This window comes from Peromyscus maniculatus, chromosome 11 (genome assembly GCF_049852395.1).
Source record: "Peromyscus maniculatus bairdii isolate BWxNUB_F1_BW_parent chromosome 11, HU_Pman_BW_mat_3.1, whole genome shotgun sequence".
In the NCBI taxonomy this organism is placed as follows: domain Eukaryota; kingdom Metazoa; phylum Chordata; class Mammalia; order Rodentia; family Cricetidae; genus Peromyscus; species Peromyscus maniculatus.
In genome coordinates this window covers 98,200,397-98,226,195 of record NC_134862.1, presented here as the reverse complement: position 1 = coordinate 98,226,195, position 25,799 = coordinate 98,200,397, and the positions used below count along the sequence as shown (strand labels likewise).

Genomic DNA, 25,799 nt, shown 5'->3' with positions numbered 1-25,799 from the left:
TGTCTGTGCAGACCTCCAGGTCTTCTATGGTTGGTATTGAGATTAAAGGCATGTGTCTCCAATGCTGGCTGTATCCTTGAACACACAGAGATCCACCTAGCTCTGCCTCCCAAGAGCTGGGATTAAAGGCATGCACCACCACCGCCCAGCTTCTGGGATGGCTTGCTATTAGTTCTGACCCCCAGGCAACTTTATTTATTAACATACAAATAAAATCACATTCCAGTACAAATAAAATGTCACCATATTTCTCCTTTTATATTTTAATAAAAAGAAAAAAGGAAAAAGGTTATAAGTAACATAAGAAAAACTATATACAAAAGTACAATAACTATATACCATATATACAAATAATAAATACCTAAACAATGTCTAGTCCATTTGTATTTGACAAATTCAGAGAAAATAATTCCATTATCTATCCTATTTTGGTAAGTCCAAAATGTACCTAATTCACTTTTTTTTTTTTTTTTTTTTTTTTTTTGGTTTTTTCGAGACAGGGTTTCTCTGCGTAGCTTTGCGCCTTTCCTGGAACTCACTTGGTAGCCCAGGCTGGCCTCGAACTCGCAGAGATCCACCTGCCTCTGCCTCCTGAGTGCTGGGATTAAAGGCGTGCGCCGCCACCACCGCCCGGCTCCTAATTCACTTTCTATCCTAACTAATCTTCAACTATAACTAACTAATCTTCAACTCCCTCAGAGACCCAAGAAGGAAATAATATTACCTAATAAAAAATAAAAACAGGAAGTGCATGCAAGCAGCTTCCAAAAAAAAAAAAATGTGAGTTGACAGAAACAGCCAGCTGCCTGGACAGTCACCTGAGGTTTCTCCACAGTGTTGGGGCACCATCTTCAGCCTATAGGCTTAGCTTATCTGACAGACTCATTTGTGAAGTAGGATGTACACAAGGTCAATAGTTCGACCTCACATTGGGTGAGAGCAGTCCATGTACCAGAAATACCTGAATTCCACTAGTGGAATGATTCAGGATTTTAAATTCTGGAAATTGTTGATTTTTTTTTTTTTTAAAAATCAGCTGTCCATTCTTCTTAGCTATGTGTGTGTGTGGCTTCATCTCAGCATCCTGTTCTTTTCCATATCACTCTATTAAATGCCAGTCTACTATTGAGAGGTGTGAGTTTAGTTACTCTTCAAGAATAACTGTTTCAGCTGTTGTTCCACTGCACATCAGAAGCCATTGGCCCACTGCCTGTTCAGCTGCTTTTGAAGAAAAGGGCACTGTACCTTTTCCGGATTGCAAAGGCCACTTCAGGGATGGTGCCATATTGTCCTGGCCTCAGAAGATGCCTTTTGATAAAGCCATAACCATACTTGTTTTGGCAAGAATCAGTAGTCCTTTGTTTTGTGTCCTGTCTGTCCTGTTTGTCAGCAGTTGATTCAAGGATGCTTTGTTGTCCAGTGGCTAACTTTTGCCACAATGAAAGTTAACTCCATATGCAGTTTCTTCAATGCCCATATTTTCTCTGAAGTAGATTGGTACTGCCAGGAGCCGACATGTCTCATAGTCATAACAAAAAAGAAAAATTTTCTAAGTTATTAAAACATTTTAAATGCCATATTCTGTAGATCTCTGAAGGGTTTGAAGATGACCTGTCTATCTAAAATATATCTGCTCAATTTTGAAAACATACTAATATTACTACAAGTTCTATTATAATGTCTAACTACTAACTTTCATTTCTTTATATCCTAATAGTTGGTAATAACAACATTCAAGGATCAGAAAATTGCATTACATTGTTAAATGAATGGTATAAGTACAATTAGAAATATACATATAGCATTTTCTAACAATATCAATTTCAATATATATAATTTGTATGTGATATAAAACAATCCAATCCAATGTAAAGTATTTAAAACTAGTAATTGTCTTTTTCTTTTTCTTTTCTTCCTTTTTTTTGAAAACAAGAACCTTAAATCTAATCTCCTTTGCTTAGCCCTTTCCCTAACCCTTGACAACAACTTGTAACCAACCCCCCTAAACAATGAAAATTATCCCAGACCCCAAATCCATTAAAAGACCAAAAAAACTACCCTCCCCACACTACCTGTTTGGGAATGTGGGCGTCGTATTCTTAAAGTTGCTTCCTGCTGGGTATGGGCGAAGGTATCTTTATCCTGAAAAGAAAAATTTTAGGTTAATTGTCAAATTCTAGGAAAGGTAACTATATCCGTCGTTATCCAGTCTGTGTATAATGTCAAAGTTCAGGGTTTATCTCAAGTCCTTATTCAAGTAGTCTTTGAGACTGGATCATCTCAGCTAGCCCTCTCAAAATTGCTCTGAGCACTTTGTAATCTAAAGCTGATCTGTAGATGATGTTTGTCAGCTTAGTGATATTATTATTGTCCATGTGGAATTGTTGTTGTTGTGGGGCCCCATCTTCTAGCTGGAGACTTCAGTTGATGTTAGGCCTGGCTGTGATTTCCTGCAGAAAACTGATAAGAGACTCAAACACAAAGACATATATAAGCAGCTAATTGAAGCCTTTTTTCTAGAATTAGTTAGTATTCTATATGACCATAAATATCTTCACAAAGTTTATAAATGTTTATATATCTGCACATATATTATATATTAATCTTGTAAATTTTTATATAAAATTCACACTTTAAGAAAAGTTTAAAGAATCAGAATAGAATCAAAGAGTTGAGATTAGTAATAGAATAGTCCCTTAATTAATTTGGCTTTTCTCCTGTCCCATAGCAGAAGATGGCTCTTTTCTTCTGGCATGATACAGGGAATTTGCATTTTCCTTTTAACAACATGCTTGAGTTGAAAGGAGAGAGCCATTCTCCAACTCCAAAGTCAGCTTTAAATTTTAATTGAACTGGGACTATTAGAAGACCAATAGTGTTAAATTTCTGCTGTGGGATGTTCTGTATGTCCTGTTGGAGCCTGTTCTCAGGTTCCTCGTGGCTTTGCCCAGCAGGTCCACATAGAGCATGATTAGACACAAGCCTGAGTGCAGGTGTCTGAGATGGTCTGCACTTGGCTGTGCTGGGGGATGGTCTGTATGGCAAATGTGTTGCTCTGATTGGTCAATAAATAAAACCTGATTGGCCATGGCTAGGCAGGAAGTATAGGCGGGACTAACAGAGAGGAGAAATAAAGGAACAGGAAGGCAGAAGGACTCACTGCCAGCCGTCACCCTGACAAGCGTGAAAAGATGCCGGTAAGCCACAAGCCGCATGGCAAGGTATAGATTTGTGGAAATGGAATAATTTAAGATATAGAACAGTTAGCAAGAAGTCTGCCACGGCCATACAGTTTGTAAGCAAAATAAGTCTCTGTGTTTACTTGATTGGGTCTGAGTGGCTGTGGGACTGGTGGGTGACAAAGATTTGTCCTGTGGGCAAGGCAGGAAAACTCTAGCTACATATGACTTTAAAGAATTTATCAAATTTTGTCTAATAATTATTGTCTGACACATTCATTTCTCTGTGAAGATACCTTGTTTGTATTTGGCAGATTCCTTAGGAGAAAACGTGAATCTAAACATGAAACAAACATTTAGGAATACTTATAAAATTTTTTAGATGATATACCCATATTTCATTTCACTCTGTTTCCTGGGATAGATGATTTGTCCCTTTTCTTCAATTGTCTCATTTGTCCAGTGTTCTTCAGATTCCTTAACCTTCATTCTCCTAAAAGACAAAAACAAAAACCTTTCCCCAAGACTAACTTTGGGGATGTTTCTTTTTGGCAAGTTATTATCTGATTAAATGAAAAGGCATGTGTTACTGGTATAAGTTAGTTTAAATTGGATGTTCATGCTGGTTGATGAACTATCGCCTCCTCTAATTAAGAGGTCTCTCTTGTTCAAATCTAACCTTTATCAATTTTGATGGTACCCACAGCTTATCTTCTCATCAGTTTAGAGACATGGACTTTGTAGCTGTAATGTGAACATAGATGCTGGTTGTTGTGGCACACTGTAGACAAAATATTGCAAAAATATGTTTTTACCTGCTGTCACCTAGCTTTGCTCTCTGGCCTGCCCAAATCCTGTGCTGAAGGCAGTGTCTCTGAAGGGGTCTCCCAGAGCAGCAATGACTAGCTTCCCTGTGTCCTCTTCGAGAACCCTTTCCTCCTGGCTGTTGGAGTGGCCTCTGCTGCTTTCCTTCTGTGTGTTCTTCAGTTTTCCATCCCCTTCCTCTGCCTCCTCCTCTCTCCCTCTTTTCTCTTTCCTTGATTAATCGCACACACAGACAGGGTTGGAAGGAAGATAAAGTTTAATATTCCATAAGTTTTATTAATCTGCACAACGCTCTGGCATCTGGGCAGAGTCGGGGAGAGCACATCCGGGCACCACAGCTTCATCTGTGTTTCATGTGTGCTCTTCCGGCTCCTTCAGCTTTGCCGAGACTCCTGCGTCTCATCTTCTTGCTTTATCTTCTCTGGTTACTTTGTGTTCATTTTGTTGAGTGGCACAAGTTTAGCCCTTGATTTATATACAGCATCTTTTCCATCAATCCCTGGCACTCAGGTACCAGTCACATACATGTATCTGAATATACCCAGTGTAAATATATTACTTGCAACTTATTGGGAGATACCAACATTATTAAAAGGAATGTCACACCCCGAGAATCCCAGCTCTCCAGAGGCAGAGGCAGGTAGAACTCTGTGAGACAGAGGCCACCCTGGTCTGTATAGTGAGTTCCAGGGCAGCCGGAGCTACACAGTGTGATCCTGTCTCAACAAGAGGGCTGGGGGCTGGTGAGAGGGTTCAGAGGTTAAGACAAAGACCACTGGCTGCTCTTCCAGAAGATCTGGCTTCAGTTCATAGCTCTGCATGGTGATGTGCAACTGTCTCTAACTCCAGTTCTAGGGGATCTGATGTCCTATTCTGGCCTCTATGGGCACCAAGTACACATGTGTGTGTGGTACACTAATACACATGCAGGCAAATCGCTTCTAAAAAGAGAGTAGCTCTGAAGACCTTCAAATGCTTGAGACCATGCTTATGCTGCGTGAGAACAGGCAAAGGCAGATATAAGGGCTACAGGGGCTAAGAGGCAAATCTGTGTGTGTTGCAAAAACCATCCTGGTTCAGACATGAGGAGTTGTTTCTCCTTTCAGCATTCCGTTTCTGAGCATCCAGGCAGCTCAATACTATTTCTATCATTCAGAATCTCAAGTGCACATGCCCGGAGAAGTCAGCTCAAATCCCCAGCAGCGGAGCTGTTCCCCGGGGCCCTTTGATGGCACCCACCCCCAGCCCTGTTGTCTCTGCCTTGGATTTTAAAGTTTTGTTTCTACTAATAGCAGCTCAGCTTACACTGCAAAGAGAGCAATACACAAGCTGCGGACCTCACCAGCGTGCGTAAAAATAGTTCTGACCTGCAAATGCATGATCCCTAAATAGAGGGGAAGATGTGAGGAGCTGGCCTGAGTGCAGCTTCTGAGTCTGCTGGGCAGAACCCTCCTGTCGCAGAGGCTGTTCTTCTCCAGTTAGAAGAACTAGGCTACGTTTTATATACAGTGGTGAAATGTGGGTCATTTCTTCCTGAAAAGCCCCTTTTAAAAACAAAATGTGAAATATATTTCAACTCAAATTGTTTCTAATAATGATCAATAAATTAAAAGGCGGTTTATATTACCCTTCTTACAAAATACGCTCTGGGAAAACCTTAATGCACATTGTTCTAATATCTAAATATAGTATGATTTAATCAACCACGTTTTGTATTTGATTATGGAACATAACACTGGCATTTTTATTTCCTTTTAAAAACTGTGTACATACCTCATCCCCCCCCCGCCCCCGGGACTTGAGGTGAGGTAGACAACCCAGTGCTAGGCCCCACGTGGCTATACAACTTCTAAAAAGCAAAGGTTCAGATGGTAAGCTACAAACCCACTTTTACCATTAGAAGCTAGAACATATATGAATTGGAATGGAATGTTTGATGTCAAGCCATAAACATACAGTTTAAGATAGGTAATTGTCTTAAATGTCTAATGTGTCAAGATTTATCAGATATGTATAAAAATTGGACAAAATTGGAATTTTCAACCAGAATTCAGTAGTCCATTAGAATTTTCAGAAGATAGCTTTCCTAATGACATGAGATTTAACTTGAATTAGTGTTAATTCTGTAGTAATGGGCATCACACTGCAGTGAAAAGTATTAAGTTACTACACTGTCTTGAAACACCTTCTGTTCTTTGGCATGCCAGTATTAAGTTGCCATCTTGCATGCCACAGATTTTCAGATCTTATATTTTATATCTTTTAACCCAGTTATTGTTGTATCAATGCAAAGCTCAGCTCCCACCACAAAGGGAATGAGAGAGAGCTTGTTCTAGAATCATATATGAGTGATCACAGACAGGAACCCAGTTTCAGGTTCCTCAGATAACATATTCTAAAGTGGAAGTAGTTTCATGATTTTTTTAAATAGTTATAGAACAAAGAAAAGGCATGGGACCACCAGGTAGGCAGTTTAAAACAAAGCAAGGGAGATCTAATGTTTGAGGTCTCTGGTGTTGTCTGAGGGTTTTTAGCTTTTGGGTTGGTGGGAGGGAGCTAGAGCACTGATAAATGAATGTTCATAGGCTTTTCATCAGAAATGTGGGATCAGGCACAGAGGTTAGCAATGAATGGCTGTTAAAGGGACCAAAGGCACCAGGTGGCGGTGGCGCACACCTTTAATCCCAGCACTCGGGAGGCAGAGCCAGGCAGATCATTGTGAGTTCGAGGCCAGCCTGGTCTACAGAGCAAGATCCAGGACAGGCACCAAAACTACGCAGAGAAACCCCGTCTTGAAAAAAAAGGGGTGGGGGGGACGACACCAAAAGCAGCCCAAGATAACTTGACTCTAGACCTGCAACATTCCAACTGTTCATGGTCCAGAACTCTAATCCACTAGTCAGACTCTTTTGCACAGATGTAGCTTTATTTCTGGGACCTTCAGTTCACAGCTAAGATATTTTTAAAGAGTGTGTTGTTGGTGCCATGTGGTGTCAAGTGGCTGCCTGCTCCCCGATGGACTTTCAGGGTGCTCAGGACTTGGGTGCTGTCAAGATCACCCCACTCAAGGACACCATGCTTTACATGAAATATCTGACTACCATGAAAGGACAAAGGGAGAATATAGGTCTGGCTCCTGAGCTTATTCTCAGTGGTGTGAAGGATGTGGCTTGGCCAGCAGCAATAGGATGGAGCCTCAGCTCCACCAGGAGTTCCCTCACTCTTTAGGGACCTCGGTGCTAGTAAAACCTCATCTTTGGCTTTCACGTACAGAGGAATCAGGATGAGCCAGTGTGAGGAAGAGACGATGGGGTTTATTAAAGACATTTTGATATGTGGGGCTGAGAGATGGCTCAGTGGTTATGATCACTTGCTCCTTTTGCAGAAGACCCAGATTTAGTGTTCAGCACCCACCTATTGTGGCTTACAACCTCTCCTAATTCCAGTTCTAGGAGGTCCTCTTCTGGTCCCCGTGGGCACCAGAGCTGCATATGATACACTTGAATATAAACAGGCAAAAAGACTCATAAAAAATAAATCTTAAAAAAAGGTATTTGATGTAAATTTAAGCATGACAGTTAACAGAAAGGGACACTCAGGGAAGGATTGGACATGCTCAGGCATGGGTGTAGACTCTCCTCCAGGGAGAGTTGCAGATTGTGTTAAAGTTTACATCTCAAAGGTCCTTACTTCTAAGAACCCTTTCTTTCTCCACATGTCTGTCTTTTGATGAGTTGAGATTACCACATGGCTCTGAGATGCCTTGGGTGGGATTATCATCTGATAAAGTAAAACCAGTACCCACTAGGGATGCACGGGGGATTCCGGTGAGAGTCCTAGAGATTGCAGGTTTTAATCTGGGAAGGGAGAAGGGCTTTGAGCCTTGTTGACTGCTCTGGAGTTCTTGCTGCTCATCTGTCAAGGGGTGAGGGGCTCCCTTCCATTCCTGTCTCCGTAGTTTCCCCCACCTTTCTGTTCCATCTCAGTTCTGTAAAGTGACATAAAGCCATCTACTGCTGCCCACTGGAGGAATCTCACTGATCTGTGTGTAATGGCCAGAGAAGTAGCTGCTGTGATGGAGATTGCCACTGACATTGGAGGAGGCACTTTCTCCTTCACTGCGATCTATAAATAACATTCTAGACAAGTCCATTTAGCAAATTTAGGAAGTGGATAATCCAATGAAGCAATTCTTCACTGATTCAGACGCGCCATTCAGGGTTTCCCAGGGCCCACCAGAGCTATGGGAGTCCAAGCCTGCAAGAGCAAGGCCCATCTTGAGATGTTCTCTTGTGTTGCTGGGCCTTTCAAAGTCATCCCCTTTCTGATAATAGTAACTGACACAGAGACCGGCAACTGGACAGTGTGCAGAGGTTAGAGACTTGGGAGCACTCAACCCTAAGTGGGATGGCTTTACCAACCTCCCCTCAAGGCTCAGAGGTCTTTGAGGAAGAGGAGGCAGAAATAGGGGAAGAGCCAGGGGTGGAGGATGACGCCAAGGAAATAGTGTCTTCCAGGCACACCAGAACTCACACTGTGACATCATGCACAAGGCCTTCACAGGTTCAAAACAGACACAGTGCCAGCATGGGGAAGGCAGAAGAGGAGACATGAAGCCACACCCCTAATCAAGAAGTTATTTGCAATTGATACCTTCTGGGAGAGAGAAAACCACTTTCTCCAATGGAGTGTCACTGGGTGCATAAATCACTCTCCAAGGCAGGCCCCATGCCCAGTGATAGCCGCCAATACAAACAGACTCCATGTTGCTCTGTTGCTTTTTGTGTGGTTTTTGTTTCATCTTGTCTTGTTATTTTCTTTTTGTCTTATTGGGGTTTTTTGTTTTGTTCATTTGTTTTTCTTTTCCTTTTTTAAGGGAGGAAAAAAAAACCATGAAGTTGAGTGGATAGGGAGTCGGGGAAGATCTGAGGGGAGTCGGAAAAAGAGAAAGAATATGATAGATAAATGTTGTATGAAATAACTTCTTTAATGAAAAACTTCAAAATCATCTAGAATCAGGCTGTCGTCATGTTGGCTTGTAGCCGGAGGTGAAGGACTCGGTGCTTAACCAGCCTCTGACTGTAGCGTCTCCATGTGACTGTGTGGCGCTGAGGAGTTGTGATTATTTTTATGCTGCAACAACAACAAAATCACAGTGGCACCCACTGTTACCTTCTCGCTAAGTCATGGCAGTGCAGGTGTCGTTATTTTGGTTTCCTTCAAGGTTTGCAACGTAGCCTTGCTCATGTGGCTGCAGTGGTCAGATGTGGAACTCTAAGTGTGTAACTTGATTCCTTTTTTTAACCTCTAAGGTAGAAATGGTTTCCCTAAGAGCAGCTGGCTGCAGATAAAAGCCTATCATCATGCATCACAGAAATCTGGCAGCAGAATGCTTGTGTTCAAGGAAATGTATAACCATGCACTTGCCAGTATAAATGACTTTACCATTGTTAGCAATTTATTAGAAATACTATCCTTTTTAAAAAGGAGCAAAGAGACTGTTCCTGAATTCTCAGTTAAGAGATGTTTCTGTTGAACCTATTTTCTGTGCATCATTGAGGCAACCTAAGAAATAGTTACCATCTTACTAACAAACAACGAGGGTACAGACTTTTTCATTAAAGAGGCCCAAATCGGGATTGGAGAGATGGCTCAGTGGTTAGCTGTGCTTACAGCTCTTGCAGAGGACCTGGGTTCTCAGCACCCACATTGGTGGCTCACAACTTCCTGTGATTCCAATTCCAGGAGATCCAACACTTTCTTCTGGCCTCTGTGGGCACCAGCACACAAATGGCCTACATAGACTTACACAAGCACACATATACATAAATAAAACTTTAAAAAAAAGTCTTTTAAAATGTGTAAAATATTAATACAGGCCTGCTTTTAAGATTTTAGGTGTTGTTCTATTTAAGTGAAATACTAGTTATGATGCTTACAGGAGGAATTTGTAGAAAGCATTCAGGACTTTCTGTATTTAGGACATGAGCACCTGTGTGTTGCAAGGGAAGGGAAATTGGGGAAATGGCTCCAGTGGATAAGAACACTTGTTGAGCGAGCATGTGGACTTGAGTTTGGATCCCCAGTACTCATATAAAAGCTGAGTCCAGCTATGCAGCCTGAAACCCCAGAGCTGTTTGGGCCAGAGATGGGAGGATCACTGGGTCTAGCCAAACAGTGGTGAGCTCCAGGTTCAGTGAGAGGCCCCATCTCAAGAGAAAGAGGCGAATAATGATGGAGCAGGACCCCCAGGCCCTTCTCTGACCTAGCATGTGTAAGCATAGTGGAGCACACCTACAACACAGGCAAAGTATAACCAGATTTGGGGAGCACTTTCACTTTTAAATTTATAGTAAGACCAATTTAAAGGCAATACATTCTTCCGGTCTTTTCAAAGAATAGCCACTTGAGGAACTCGTGACGTGGAAGTCTCTGCTTGCCATTGCCCTAGGGGAAACACACTTCTGACTTCTGGTCCTCCTCCACCCCCCCACCCCCCCACCCCCGGATTCTAAGGATGTGTCAACCTGTGGGCACAGAGCAGAGATGTGTCTCTCAGCAATGTCTGATGCCAAAGCCAGGTAGAGTTCTGATATGGCAGATGGCATTGCCCATTAATTTTTCACAGCTCAAGAGTGAATACATCATGGTCTAACTCAGGCACGTTGATTCTAAAGCTGGCATTGGCCCAGAGACCCAGCTTTCCTGTCATTGCCTCTATGGCCCTTGTCATTTCTTAAACTAAGTGAAATGCTCTACTTCATCTTCATGGAATACACTTGGTTTTCTTCTTTTTCTTTGTTTTGTTTAGTTAATCTCATGTATAGCAGCTAGTTGAGGTTGGCCTTGAACTTCTGATCCTCTTGCCTCTACCTCCTGAGTGTTGTGATAACAGGTGCACACCACTATACCCCAGTCCTCACACTCCATTCATGAGGTGTCAGGGATGGAATCCTGAGCTTCATGCATGATAGGCAGTTGCTCTGCCAGCTGACCCACATCCCTAGCCTCTTTGGTGCCCATTCTGTCTGTGAACTGAATAGCAAATGTAAGTATAAATTCATGGTGATTATTATTGTTTTGTTTGTGGGACTTAAACTTGGAAGCCTGTTCTTAATTAACATTGCACAGAATTATTTTAGGGTAGATATGCATGATGTGATATTCTCTTCATCTTAATCCAGACAGTTCAATGTGGTGATATTTTCTTGTGCATCTCAGTAAAGCTTATCTGAAGATCAGAGGAAAAAGCCAGCCACTATATTAAACATAGAAGTCAGGCAATGGTAGTACATGCCTTTGATCCTAGCATTCAGGAGGCAGAGATCCACCCAGATCTCTGTGAGTTCAAGGCCACACTGGGGAACTGAGCCAGGCATGGTGACACACGCCTTTAATCCCAGCAGTAACCATGGAGGTCTCCGAGGTGTATACAGACAGACAGGAAGTGATGTAGCTGGATGGAGAGAGGAAGTGAGATTGCAGGGACAGAAAGGCAAATAGGTGTGGGTATACAGGAAGTAGGTCTCTTTGGAGGATGAGGATTCGGTAAGGTGAGGTTGGCTGTGGCTTGTCCTATTCCTCAGATCTCTTGGTTTTCACCCCAGTATCTGGCTCCGGGTTTTTTATTAATAAGACCGTTTAGCAGTTCGTCTTACAGTTCAGCCCACTTATGAACTACCCATGTAATATCATTTGTTCCCTGTGACTTAGTGGAAAAGTGAGAGTTTTTATCTTATATGTTCATTTGTGTGTACACATGTGTGAATGTATGCACACACGTGTGTGTGTGTGTGTGTGTGTGTGTGTGTGTGTGTGTGTGTGTGTGTGTATGCATGTGGAGACTAGAGGTGAACATTGGCATCTTGCCTTGATCACTGTTCATCTTGTGTTTTGCAACAGGGTCTCTCAGTGAATCTGGAGTTCACTGATTCAGCAAAAACAGCTGGGCAGTGAGTCCCTGGGATCTTTCTGTCTCCCCAGATCTGAGGTTAAGGGAGTCTGCTGCCATGCCTAGCTGTCTATGTGAGTGCTGGGATCCAAACTCCTGTTCTTCTTATGTTCGCTCCACAAGCTCTTTAACTACTGAGCCATCACTCCAGCACCTGGAAAGGGAATTTTTGTCATCCATCAAGCAAACCTATCACTTTAGCCACAGACATGCACAACTAGAGAGCTCTTCTGAAGGTATTTATTGAGGACCTTTTGACCTAAGTTGAGAATGCAGTCACAGGCCCAGAGATTTGCATTGGTGCCTAGGAGAGGGCACCAGCCTCCTGGGGCTGTTGGTCAAGAGGCTTGTAGCCCTCATGTAGAGTACGTTTACAGACTGTGGGGAAGTCTTGCTGGCAAACTCATCTGCTGGGTTCTTAGTTTGCTCATGAGCCTCTACTTCAGATCACAGCCCCGAGGTGCCTAGTTACAGTCTACACACACACACACACACACACACACACACACACACACACACACGGCTAGGTACTCTGCTGCTGGCTGTAGCTCTGCCTTTGAACTGTGGACTTCCTCCAAGAGTCAGACTGACATTTCACCTCATCATAGGCGCCGAACAGAACAAGATGAAATGATAGGGTGGGCTCCAAAGCCTCTGCTCAATCAACCACTGCAGGGATTGGCTTGCCATGGTCTCCTGGTGAAGTCTAAAGTAGAATGGCCTTCCTCACCACTCTTGTCTTGTGTGTGTTTACGTGGCTGATGCTTCCTCGTGGATTTGCATGACAAACTGACACTTGTTCTCTGAATAAAAGGACGTGTTGAAGAAATGTCTATAAAATATAAAAAATATAACTTGGCCGCAGCTGTATTCTTTTTAAATCTTCTTTCCTGAGTTCTCAGTGGAAGTGGTTTTTTGGGGGGAGGTGAGGGTGGGGGCACACAGTTCCTGTGCCTATGCCTACAGTGCTGTGAGCTCAGGAATCAGTGTGGCCCCCATGGTAAATAACAGTGAAGCTGTTCCCTCCCGAGTAACCTGCCAGGAGCTGGGTCATCCTGAAACACCACTGTACTATATATAATCCCAGAACTTGGGGGTGGGGTGGGGGTGGGTGAGGTGGGAGAATCAAAGGTTCAAGGCCAGTCTCGGCTACGTAGGGAATGCCCTCTGGGCTAAAGAGACCCTGTCACAAAACAGTAACAGCAACAATCTGTTCATATCTATGATGCTTTGATGTTTTAAAAATTATTGTATTTTATGTGTTTGGGTATTTTGTTTTCATGTTTATCTGTGTACCACATGTGTGCCAGTGCTGGGGGAGGCCAGAAGAGGGCATTGGGTACACTGGGGCTGGAATTACAGATTGTTGTGAGACATCATGTGGGTGCTGGGAATTGAAATCAGGTCCTCTAGAAGAGCAGCCAGTGCCCTTAACCGCTGAACCATCTCTTCAATTTAGTGTCTTGGTGTTTTGAAGCCATGTGGCCTATGAATTCACTAGAATCAAGGGCATAGGAAGTAAAAACTTTCTGTTTGATTTGTGTTTAATTAGACTCACATCTCTTTACCTATACATACCTTCTGTTGTTATTCCTATCTGAAACATTTTCAAAGACCTGTTTAGCTCAGCTGAGGAGGAAATGGTATCCCCAGAGGAGGATCCGTGACAAGTGCCAGTTGCCACCATGGGTTCAGATTCTGAAAACGACTCCCAGGGTTGGTGCAGAGCATGGTCACCTATGTTCCACCCCATTTGTAGCGGCCAAGAGAAATGCCTGAAATGTCCTGGGACAGGCACATTTGTGCCATTAATTGACTTGATTAGCAGGAGCTTTATGTCTGTTATTAAGATTTATTAACAAAAAATTTTCTCTCATTTTTACTTTTTGGGTGTGTGCATATATGAGTGCAGGTGCCTGTGAAGTCCAGAAGAGGGCATCAGATGGCCTGGAACTGGAGTTACAGGCAGTTGGGAGCCACTGGACCTGGGTGCTGGGAACTGAACCAGTATCTTTGGGAAGAGTAGCATATACTCATCATAACCATGGGTCATCTCTCCAGCCTTGTTTACCAATATATATATATATTCTTTAAAGTTTTATTTAAGTTTTTTAACCTGCTCTCATAAAGTATTTAAATGAAATTTGCTTACCAATATTCAATACATTTAATGATATAATACTCTATTTGCTGAGAATTTTAGGTGACAAAAACACTGCTTTCATTGTTCTTATTCAACTTTGCTGTGGGAATTCTGATGAAAAGATGAAAAGCAATAAAGCATAGTTATTGAAAAACATGAGCTAAAAGGCCATAATATAGAAGCAAGCTTTTCCCCAGATAGAAAACAAATTTGAACAAACACAAATAATGAGTTCAAGCAATGGTCCTCCAACTTGGTCCCTAGAAGCTTCTTGTTAATTTTTTAAGGATTTATTTGATTATATGTCTTGTGTAGGTGTGTGTATGTGAATATAGGTATCTGAGGAGGCCAGAAGGGGGAGTCGGATCCCCTGGACAGGAGTTACAGGAAGTTGTGAGCCAACCGCCTTATGTGGCTCAAACCAAACCCAGGTCCTCTGCAAGAGACTTACATGCTCTTAACTGCTGGGCCATCTCCCCAGTCCCCAAAGCAGTTTTCTCAGTATCATGAAGGTTCTTTTGTCTTTTACATTCTGCTTTATTCGTGTACACTCCAGTTTCCTGGAGATTATGGGATGGGCTGCCCCAACAGATTGACCACAAAAGTGTGTATTAGGATACAACTGTCTTTTATTAGGCCATGTATTAACAATATTTATAAAATCATAAAGCTGTCTTGCTTCTCACTACACATTGCAGTAAACAGCAATATTTATAATTTAAACATACAAAATAAAAACATAGATTTCTTCAGTAAGTGGTGAGGCTGTAAAATGGTTCTAAGACTAAAACTTCCAAGCACTGAAACCTCAAAAGATGAGAAATATAGTTTTGTGTATTCAACATTGGTAAATAAATTTTAATTTAAAACAGAAAAAAAGTGAATTCTTTAAAAGTAAAAAAAGTGAATTCTTTAAAAGTAGTCATATAGGTCTGTATGGCATTGGACCAACATCCCAGCTGTGTTGCCTGGGATGAAGTAACGATTTCAGCCGTGGCCTTGGTAGGAAGTCTATACTGCTATGGGGCTGTTCATTTTCCTTTTCATAGATTTCATGTATTTAAATGTGCGAATGTTTGGTTTGTGTGTGCTGAGAGTCTGTACAAAAGAGAGGGAGAGGGGAGAGGGAGGGAGGGAGGGAGGAAGAGAGGGGGGGCATACAGCAGCATGAGCGACTATGCACAGAGGCCTTTCTAGCCTAGCCTTGAGTTCACAACCCTCCTGCTTCTGCTTGGAGTTACAGATGTGCATCCCCATGCCTGGCTAGCATTTAAAGTATGCTGATCTGTGGAAACAAAATTTGCATGGAACTATACAGAGCATGATTTTCATTTTTAATTTTGCCTGTGATTGCTGCTGGGGCTACAACCCAGGCTTAGTGTATGCCTCGTAAGTGCTCTATTACCAGGCTACAGCCCTAGTCTGTCTCCCTCCCTCCCTCCCTGCCCTCCTTCTCTGCCTTCTTTCTTTTAGTTTTGAGACCATGTCTTGCTAATTTACCCAGGCTGGCTTTGAACTCACTCTGTAGCTCAGGCAAGCCTTGAATTCCACAACCCTCCTGGTTTAGCCCTTGGAATAGCCAGGATTATAGGCCTGCTCCACCAGGCTCAACAGAGTGCATTTCAAAAGATGGACAGTGAAGGGAAACCTTCATTGTCTGGAACTAAGAACGCAGAGTCAAACAAGCAGAGTTAACTTTTTCAGAACCAGCTTCATTGCATGCTGGGCACATGTTTGCATGTGAACATTTGTTCATTCATGAAATGTAATATAAAATACTAGTATCCAATATTACTTACAATAAAGAATATATAATCTAAACATTTGTTATCAGTCCAGTGAAGATAAAGTGTTATTAGTATTAGAATGATTGCTAAGCCTTTGTCTATTGTTGGGAGACAGTTGTAAACAGAGTTCTCTGGGTAGATAATGTCTATTTTCCCATCCAGCATTATAATATATTAATAGTCTTTAATGTGGCTAATTGATTTCTAGCAATGTCTCCAAGGAAATGTTAAGAAACAGGGGGATATTTATACACAAATATATTTACGAAAGAGTATTTTATAATACAGTGCATTTTATAATAGCACATAAATGATGTGTATATGCTAAGTGTGTGAATAGCAAATAGAAACAAGTAGAATAATATTACTAGTCAGGACACTATTAAATAAGTTATTAAAAGTTAGCATTAATCAATACATAGTTCTTCCTTGGTCATTAGCAAGTTATAATTAAATAAGAATGGATAATTCAATATTTAACATAGTTTATGAATCTAACTATATAAAACATATTGAACCAAGCCGGGCGGTGGTGGCGCACGCCTTTAATCCCAGCACTCGGGAGGCAGAGCCAGGCGGATCTCTGTGAGTTCGAGGCCAGCCTGGGCTACCAAGTGAGTCCCAGGAAAGGTGCAAAGCTACACAGAGAAACCCTGTCTCGAAAAACCAAAAAAAAAAAAAAAAAAAAAAAAATCTATTCTGGCCGGGCGGTGGTGGCGCACGCCTTTAATCCCAGCACTCGGGAGGCAGAGCCAGGCGGATCTCTGTGAGTTCGAGGCCAGCCTGGTCTCCAAAGCGAGTTCCAGGAAAGGCGCAAAGCTACACAGAGAAACCTTGTCTCGAAAAACCAAAAAAAAAAAAAAAAACATATTGAACCAGATGTGGTGGTACATGTCTGTAATGACAACAGGTTGGGAGGCTGAGACAGAAAGACTGAAAGTGTAAGACCAGCCTGGGCTACATAGCAAGATCCTATCTCAAAGAAAATATAATGAAAAAGGCTATCAGGAGTATTCACCTTACTGCGTTAACAGTAATTGTGTCTATGCTCTGGAATGGTAAATATTTTTTTTATCTTTTTATCATCTTTCCTTACTTCCTTAATTTTGTTTTTTACAATGAACATGCCCTGTACAATAAAGAATAACTATGCTTCGGTTGACTGCACACAAGTATTGTCATTTTAGTCTATAGATTGGCTGCCATTGTGAGCCGCTGTGGAATGAGATTTCAAATCTACTTGCAGTCTTGGTTGCTTGCTCTCTCCATCAGCCAGTGGCCAGGGGAACGAGTGCCCTCACATTTCTGGAGCATGCTTCATTCTCCCTTTGCTGGTAACCACGATGCCACTGTAAACAAGCCCTGCTGTCTTGACCTTTTCCTCACCTATCAAATGATACTCTTCCAAATTCTAAAGTCTGAAAATTCTCTAAGTGCAGCAGAAACATGTGATCTGGCCATTGTAGTGCTTCTCTTCAACTACACATTGTCTTCTGGTGTAATCCACATCCATCATTTACACTTCCAGAGGCGATTGTCTTGTTGTCTTCCAGTCTACCTCTTGTGGGGCATACACAAGGAGCATTCAGATCCCATGGTCCCCATGAGCACTGCTTATGATGGCCATGGGTGATTCTCCTTGAAGAGTTTACTAGAATCTGCAGAAATTCAAGGCATCTAGAGCTAACCAGATGGACATAACTTACTCACAGGTCACATGGTCTTCTTGTTCTTACCTCGGTGTCTCATTAGATATTTGGAAATAGACTTTTAGCTCTTGTAGACATCCCAGTCTTGGGTATGACCATACACATCTGAAATCATGAACATGTTAATGAAGGCTTATGCATTATATAAATGTAGTCTGCAATCTGATATTTAAATATATAACCAATCCGTGTTGCTTACTAGAGAACACTGATATACTTAGGTGTTGATTCAAATGTTACTGAACATACCAGTGGAGATGCTATAAATGTCCACTATTAGACGCTCCATGTCAATCCATTTGCTATAAAATGTAAAATTTTCATGATTTAAGTGATACTACATTTTTCAGAATAAAGTTTCAATCCTTTAACACTTTTTAAATAGAAAAACCAACGACTTCTAGTTGATCCCTTTTGTGTAATTTGTCATTACCTGGGGTGGGAGTTGAGATGTTTGATGCCGCTGTATGATTGACATGTACTGATAAGTTTCTTTTTAAACTTGCAGCAAATAGTGGCAGCAATAAATGCAGGGATTATCCCCTTAGGAAACAGCTCCAATCAAGTTAGTCACTGGGACCTCGGAAGCTCTTTCTTCTTTGCTGGTACTGTTATCACAACCATAGGTAGGAGACGACTCGCTTTCTGTTTTCTGTTTTGGTATGGTGTGTGATCTGACGTTCATCTGTTCAAATTTCCTTTATATAGTTGGTCAAAGTAGTCTGAGATAGAAAACTAGATTATAATACATAGAGTTTTAAATTAAAAAGTTTGAATTAAAGGAATTAGCAAACTATCCATCAGTTCAGGATGTAAAGTTAAGTTTAAAATATATACTGTAAAACTCAGGAGCAATATGGTGGGGACATTTGATAAGGGATAATATATTGTACAAGATCAAGATTGGTTTGAGATGATGGTTTGTTTGTTTGTTTGTTTGTTTGTTTGTCTGTCTTATATAAGCAGTTTTTTCCCATGGCCTCTTGTCTTCAGCATAATAGGACAGAATTTGAATCTGACTTAAGCTTGATGTGTTTATTAGATGTTACCTGCCTCAGTTTATAAATCTCAACCTTCTTTTGATTGGTTACCTGTTGTTATATTGATTGCTCCTGTATTAGGATTACTTCAGGGTTTGTTGTCTACATGTTATATTTTAACAATAGTATAGACATATAATGCATTAACTGTGACAGGAGGATGGACTCTGGATGTCTTGGCTAATCTCACTTTTTTGCCATGACATTGGAAATGTTGTTGCAATGGAAATTCATGCTGCTTTTGAGCTTGCCTTATGTGCACTGAGCACTTTTGTGACAGCCGAGTGAACACACACGAAAGCCCTCTCTCTAGTATCCAGACCTTCAGTGCTGCAGAACTTTCCAGAAGATTTCTGTGCATATCCCATAGTGAGAGCCACCTTTGCCATTCTAGCTTTCTGACTTATTAAAGGAAGTACATTTAAACCATGATTTTTTGAGAATAAGAAGGACATGGATTCATCGCAGTCATGAATGCATTTCAAGAGGAGATGATACACATGTGAGTTCATCTCCCATGGGCAGGATCTCTGTTTATGGGATGGTCTGAGACTGTGAAGGTTTCAATTTTATTGTTTATTGCCATCAGCAAATTATAATAATTCATGTGAAAATTTCAAATCAGCATGTTATACTGAAGTTCTTGGTAAGACAGCATGAAAGTTTGTGGATGAACATTTCCATGAAATCCTTCTTTTGCCTGGGGTGGGTGGTACCTGCTGCATGGTTACACTGTAGAAGTTACAGCTTGGGGGCCACTTTCCTCCAAGATAAGCACCTTTCCATGCTGATTCGCCTTTGTCAGGAAGTCCAGAAGTGATGCTGATGCTGACATTTCCATCAGTGGGGTCAAAAGTAGTGGCTGTGAAAATCTGGAAGAATGGCAACCCTCATTGCTAACCATAATAACAGGTTCTGTTGGAGACTGAGACATGTTGGCCATTTCTACTGTGGAAATAACTATTTATTGTGTAAACTACTTAGAGTCTGTGAGCAAGGGCAGAAGAAAAAAGAGACTCACAGACTGAGTGAGAATGGTTTGTTCCTGTCCAAGGATAACTCTGAAGCTCATATTACAACTCCCTGGGACTGCCACTAAATTATTTTGCAAGAGACATAGTCATTATATGCCCTTAATGTGCACTGTGTGTTTATGAACAGTCTCATTTTTTTCTGAATCCCCCAATTCAGTAAGTTTCACAGACATATACTTCAGTGCATGAAAAGAAACAAACCATTGTTACCAGCTTTACCCCCAAATCATAGCCATTAAACGCAGTGGCTGCTTATTTGGCCTCCTTAGGGAGCTGCCTGGAAGCCTCACCTCTAACTCATCCATCTCAGTTTGTAGCCTTAGGTGCTTCAAGTCATTCTGAGTCAGCTCTCTGGGATCTTTCACTCCAAAGCCTTTCTTATTCCTGTGGCTAGGCCATTTCCCCTGACCTTGGACTAGATTACGAGTTAGAATGGGGCAAAAACACTGTTTTTATTTTTTTTTAATGTGCCCATATGACATTTGATTGGCACAGACTTTGAATCTGTGCAATTAGAAGAATGTCAGCATTGCTAATGCAACTGCTCTCGTGACCATGATGTGTTTCCCCACTTCGTGGCCTGTACCATACTGCACAGTGCACTGGTCCTTTGGCAACTCGAACTTGAGAGTTTGGACAGGTAGCCTGCAGTATCTTCTGTAGAGGGTCATGTGACGGTGGTGCTTCATGGAGCCATGTGGGCTGCAGATGTCCACAGCTTTTCTATTTCGCTTTATCAGTTTAAGATGTGAACATGAGCTAGGCAGCTTATACATTGGAACAGTGTTCAAGGGAAGGTTAATTATACACAGTGCCGTATTAAACTTTAAGACTCAAATTTAAGGAATTGCTTCCAAATTACTCACCCTTTCTAAAATCAGATCCTTCCACCACCTTCCCCAAATTCTGCTCCACAGCTGCACCCATTGCAGTCTCCGATCATTCTCCCTCCACCCCAGACCCTCCTTCTAGTGCATTGGCCCACAGAGCTGGCTCTGATTTTAAAGCAAACCCAGCCTTGGCTGCTCACCTTTCTAGCTGCTACTTATTTGGTCCAACCAGGATCTCTCCACATCCCTTTCACTGAAGAGGCCTGGCTCATCACTTTGTTTCCAACCCAATCATCAAAACAACAACAAAAACAACAATGAAAATAAACAAAAAAACTGCCACAGCCCCTGTGCCTGTCTCTGCCTGTTTTGCTTTTTTCCCCCAGAATCTCCCAGTTTCTGAGATATAGTAGTAGGTGCTTAAGAAATAATTTGGGGGGGGGTCTGGGGAGATGGCTCAGTGGCTCAGGACACTTGCTTCTCTTGCCAGAGGATGCAGGTCAGCAAAGATTGGACACCTCACAACTCCTGTAACTGGTTTCAGGAGATCCATGGCCGCCTTCTGGGCTCCACAGGCACCTACACACATGTGGTGTATATAAAATCACACAGATATACTCATGTACACATAAATTAAAAACTCTTTTAAAAGAATCTTAACATTGAAAACAAGTAGGCATATAGGTGGCGTGAGCTATAGCTGTTACTGGATACTAAATTGATAGCTTTTATACTAAATTCTGGGCTTGTTCAACACATCACATCAACAGCTTGCTTGTTTGTGCATTTATTTATTTAATAGATTGTGTACACTCTTTCCCTGCTGACATAAATATAAGAGTCAAAGTCTTTGACCCTGACTTGCCCAGCAGTGAGTCAGGGGGGTTGGCAGGCAGATAAACACAGTAGGCAGACACAGGGGTACCATGTGTAGATGCTAAGAGCATTTAATGGGAGCCCTTGGTGTATGTTACAAGAGATTAAGGTAAGTGGGTGGGGAAGAGGGGCAAAGGATGATTGCCTCTGGTTATTAGAGGCAAGACTGTCCCAAGAGTGGAAAAAAGAGTTAGTAGTTTTCAAGGCAAACTCATTTGGATGAGAGAATTCCAGACACAGCGAGCTGGGGAAGACATGAAGGTGAAATCCACAGGGGCCTGCAGGTCATCTGGAATGGTTGCTAATGTTGGAGAGCCTCATCCTGAGGCTCCTGGGACTTGGTGCCAGTCTATGTGGCTCGGATTGGATCATTGCCACTTTTGCCTCTGTTGGGCAAGAAGCAAGGACACAGTCTTACTGTGGAGACACCATTTGCATATAAAAAGCAGCTGCAAGTGTCACATGATGAAATGTGCCATGGAACTGGGGTTGCAATGTGGTTAGAAGTGGGAATGGAGAGAGTGTGGGTCAGAACTTAAGGCAAATGAACCCAAGTTGGATGTGAACTGTGAACTGGAGCTGTGTCTTGAAGAAAACATGCTGTTTCTGCCTGTTGGAGGGAAAAACTGGGCAGTCTGTGGTAGGAGCAAGCCAAAATCCAGACAGAGCATGAACTTGACTTGGTTTGGAGATGGACAGGTAAACATTTGTGTAGACCAGAGGCTCATGTAAGAGGGTATCAGGAAATGCTGCCCGCTGGAAGTAGGGGAAAAAGCAGTTCAATCTAAATTGATAGTCAGGGGTTTTGTACTTATTAAATAAGATAAAACATTTATTTTTTTTAAAAGTAAAATGAGAGGTAACAGTGACATTGGGATGTATCTTTCAAGAAGAGGGTAAGTGGAAACAGCTCAGAGGATGAGACGGAGACAGGGTGTTGGCAGAATGAGATGAGGGAGGCCGGCAGTCTTGGTGACTAACAGATGAGGAGAAGATCATGCCGAAAGTGAAGAGAGTATTAGACAGTAGACTTGTAATTCATCGGGAGCTCTCGTTGATCCTATTCAGAAAACCGAGTTAAAAAATAGCCAAGGTTTTAAATGCTGTGTTATTTTAGGAAGCTTCATTTTAGTACTTTATCCCCACCCCTGCCCCTCCATCGGCTTTTATTTCTTTATTTTGTCTATTCTTTAATTGTACTGGCTCAGTTATGTTACTTCCTGGTCATTGCCTTGGGGTCAAAAAGATCGGTGACCAATCATCAGGACATTAATAAACAAGACGATGATGTGCAATAATAGAGAGAAACCAGAGCCGGGAGTGGGAGGCTTTCCCAAAGAGGCTGCCTGCCGCAGGAACTCTGAGGGGGCGACATCCATCTGAAACCTGAAGGATGAAAAGAAGTCAGCTGTGTAAGACAAGTGGAAAGATGAGTTCAGTCAGAGGGCAGAGCCACAGCGCAGAGCCTGAGTGGGACGGGGTCTGGCACGTTCAAGGAACTCAGATGAGCCGTGGAGCAGACCCTGGAGGTCTAGAAGGAGGGATAGCAAGGGGAAGCCATGGGGGCAGAGGTCACACATTAGCAGGAGCCAAAGCACGAAGGACTCGGAGTCATGGTGAGGATGTCTGTGCAGTGGGGAGACATGGCAGATGTCATCAGAAGAGTAGGCGTGGAGCTGAGGAGATAACTCGGTCGGGAAAGTGCTTCCTCTGCTAACATGAGTCCAGGTCCTCTTTAGTTTACCATCCCGGGCATTCCTTTAGGTCTGAACAGAGAACCTTTCCTTTTTAGAGACATTCTTTCTTTTCACAGAGAACACTCAACTTCTACCATCAGAGTGTTGAGATTGAGTCCTATGGTTTGTATGGTTTCTGTATTTTTGAGCCAATTAATTAGAATAACACTTCAATTTTACATGGCTGGAATTGCTAAAGATATTATGATATTGATGCCTGGCTTCCTGCAAACCTGCATTCCATCAGACATCACACCTGATGAGAAAAAAAATTATGATCAAAAAAAGAAGAAGAAAATGAAAGAAAAGTTTGGAGTAATTTTACCAAGCAGTCCTAGATTTAAAACAAAAAGAAAGAAAAAGAAGAAAAGGAGGAGGAAAAACATGTTTTGGAAAGAGAGTGTGTGTTGGAAACTGTAAAACCCTGTGCTGGCTTTTGACTGATTACCTTCTCCTGCATGGAGTGGACAAATACAAACTTGTAACTCTGAGGAAAAATTCCCATCGTTCTGTGTTCCCTGTGGTGAAGACAGAAGTCTTGTGTGCATGTGGGGACGAAGGGTCCTGAAGCAGTGGTGTAGAATTTGCCACAAAGCCTTCCCAGGAGATGAGGTCCCTGCAGCTCTGAGTGGTGAGTGCTAGTTTACTCTTTGAGCTCAGGCATGTATCTGTGGCATTTCACAGCCTCCGAGAGAGCTGCCTGCTGGATCCTGAAGGTCCATTTTAAATGAAAGTTAAGGTTCTTCCAGGCAACTTAAAGATGAGTCATTTTGCAAAGTGACTTTTAACTTGGACTCATTATATTTAAAAAAGCTTATTAAAGAGGATGATTATTTAAAAAAAAAACAACCCTGAAATTCTAGTATTGTTCTACTGAAATTCGGAGGTACAAATGACATGGTTTTGTGTCTTTGACTCTGTGGCTCTTCCCCTACACTAAATTAATGAAAGTAAAACTCATACCAAGATGTTAACATATGTTCTTCATATTCAAAACCTGCACTCAAGCTTATGTATTATTTAAGCAAGAAAAAGAAGAGGAGGAGGAATAGGAGGAAGAAGGAGAAGCAGCAGCAGCAGCAGCTGTCAGAGAAGGTACCCAGTGGGTAGAGCTAGGTTTGCAGAGTCCAAAGCTGTGCTGGATTCCAGTGACCAGTGTTGCAGACTCCTAAGTGGATGAGCTAATTAGTCATGCTGTGTCCTCATTGCATATGTATGCAGGCAAGAGGAGGCCTGCAGAGGAACACCAAGTACCTCATGCCGCTTGAAAAGGGATTTGGAACCCTCTGGGAGGTAGCTTTCCTAAGCATTAGCCTTTTTCTTCAGTCACAGGAGAATGCAGAGTGGTCTAGTCCAGCTCTGGTTTCAGTGCACACAGTAGGAAGAGAGCGACCTCACTCATTGAGGTCTACACTGGGTGTCAAGGTTACTTATCAGAACAAAAACATATTCTCTTGTTTTGTAATAATTTGAACAGTTTTTAGTAATGCACTTTTAATCTTCTGGAAAGAAATGGCAGTTGACTTCTATGACTTGAAATTGCTCTGGAAAGGGGCTGAAGAGAAGACTCATCAATTAAAGGCACTGGCTGCTCTTCCAGAGGACCAAGGTTCAGTTCCCAGCACCAACATGGTGGCTCACAACCATCTCTAACTCCAGTTCTAGGGGATCCAACACTGGCCTTAGTGGGCACCAGGCATGCACACAGCAGGTCCACACATATTCATGGAAAACACTCATACATACAAAATAAAATAAATAAGCCATTAAAAGAAAAAATTACCCCCCCCCCGAGTTATAAGTAATGTGTTTTCATGCCCTGAATTAGCACCTCACCTGTTTCTTCTCATCACTGCCCCCCTCACTCTGGTCCACAGTGCTGTTGGTCCTGGGGTTAAATTGTAGAGCACATAGCCAGGCTTGGCTCTGAATGTGATTAAAGCAGGACCGGACACTTAGAACACTGGTCTCGCAAGTGTCTCATTTAATAAGGAAGGTCTGGGGTAATGTCTGGTCAGGCTTCTCTACTTTCAAATGGTAATTATGCTACACCTTTGCTTCTACCCATCTTTTTACTTGTTGTTTTTTCTTGAAGTTTTTAGAATAGCGCAGTCTGACTCTTGGAAAGCTAGCGTGGTTGCATCATTCTTAAAGCATAGCCTGATGTTGACAGAAGAACTCCTGCCAGGTGACGCTCATGCTTAACCATTGTGACTTATGTGCAGCAGCTTGGACTCATTGTTGGAAGAAAGGAATTCTGGGGAGCTCTTGGTTCTAAACCACGGTCAGGAGAAATACTGCCAGTGAGAACAGTTGAAAGCTCAGGTCATCAGAAATGCACTTTACCTCCTAGCCTTATATTAATCTCACTTCCAATATTCCTTTGAAATAAAAAACAAGAGTGTCCAGGGTTGGTGGATGCATCTATCACACTGTCTGAAGATGCTAACAAGAAAAACAATTGCTGGGCTCCAGAGATGGCTCAGTGGGTAAAAGTGCCTGTCATGGGTGCCTGAGAACCCAAGTTCAAGTCCTTTGAACCCACAAAAAAAAAAAAAAAAAAAAAAAAAAAACTGCACTCAGCATTAGTAATCATCTGTAGCTCTAGTACTCCTATGGGGGATGGTAGGCAGAGGTATGGGAGTTCCCAGCCTGGTGTACCCAGCAAAAACAAAAAACAACAAATGAA

General features: G+C 42.1%; 1 protein-coding gene across 6 annotated transcripts in view; it reads left to right on the top strand.

Moving 5' to 3' along the window:
* Kcnk2 (potassium two pore domain channel subfamily K member 2) overlaps nucleotides 1-25,799 on the top strand; it is a 197,612-nt gene that overhangs the window by 87,796 nt on the left and 84,017 nt on the right. For 5 of the 6 annotated variants that reach the window (XM_076548186.1, XM_076548187.1, XM_076548188.1 and 2 more), the window contains one exon: nucleotides 18,103-18,220. The exons of the other annotated variant lie outside the window; for it this stretch is intronic. In XM_076548186.1, coding sequence (XP_076404301.1) covers nucleotides 18,103-18,220 — 118 coding nt within the window. The remainder of the gene's footprint in view (nucleotides 1-18,102; nucleotides 18,221-25,799) is intronic. 6 annotated transcript variants of the gene reach the window in all.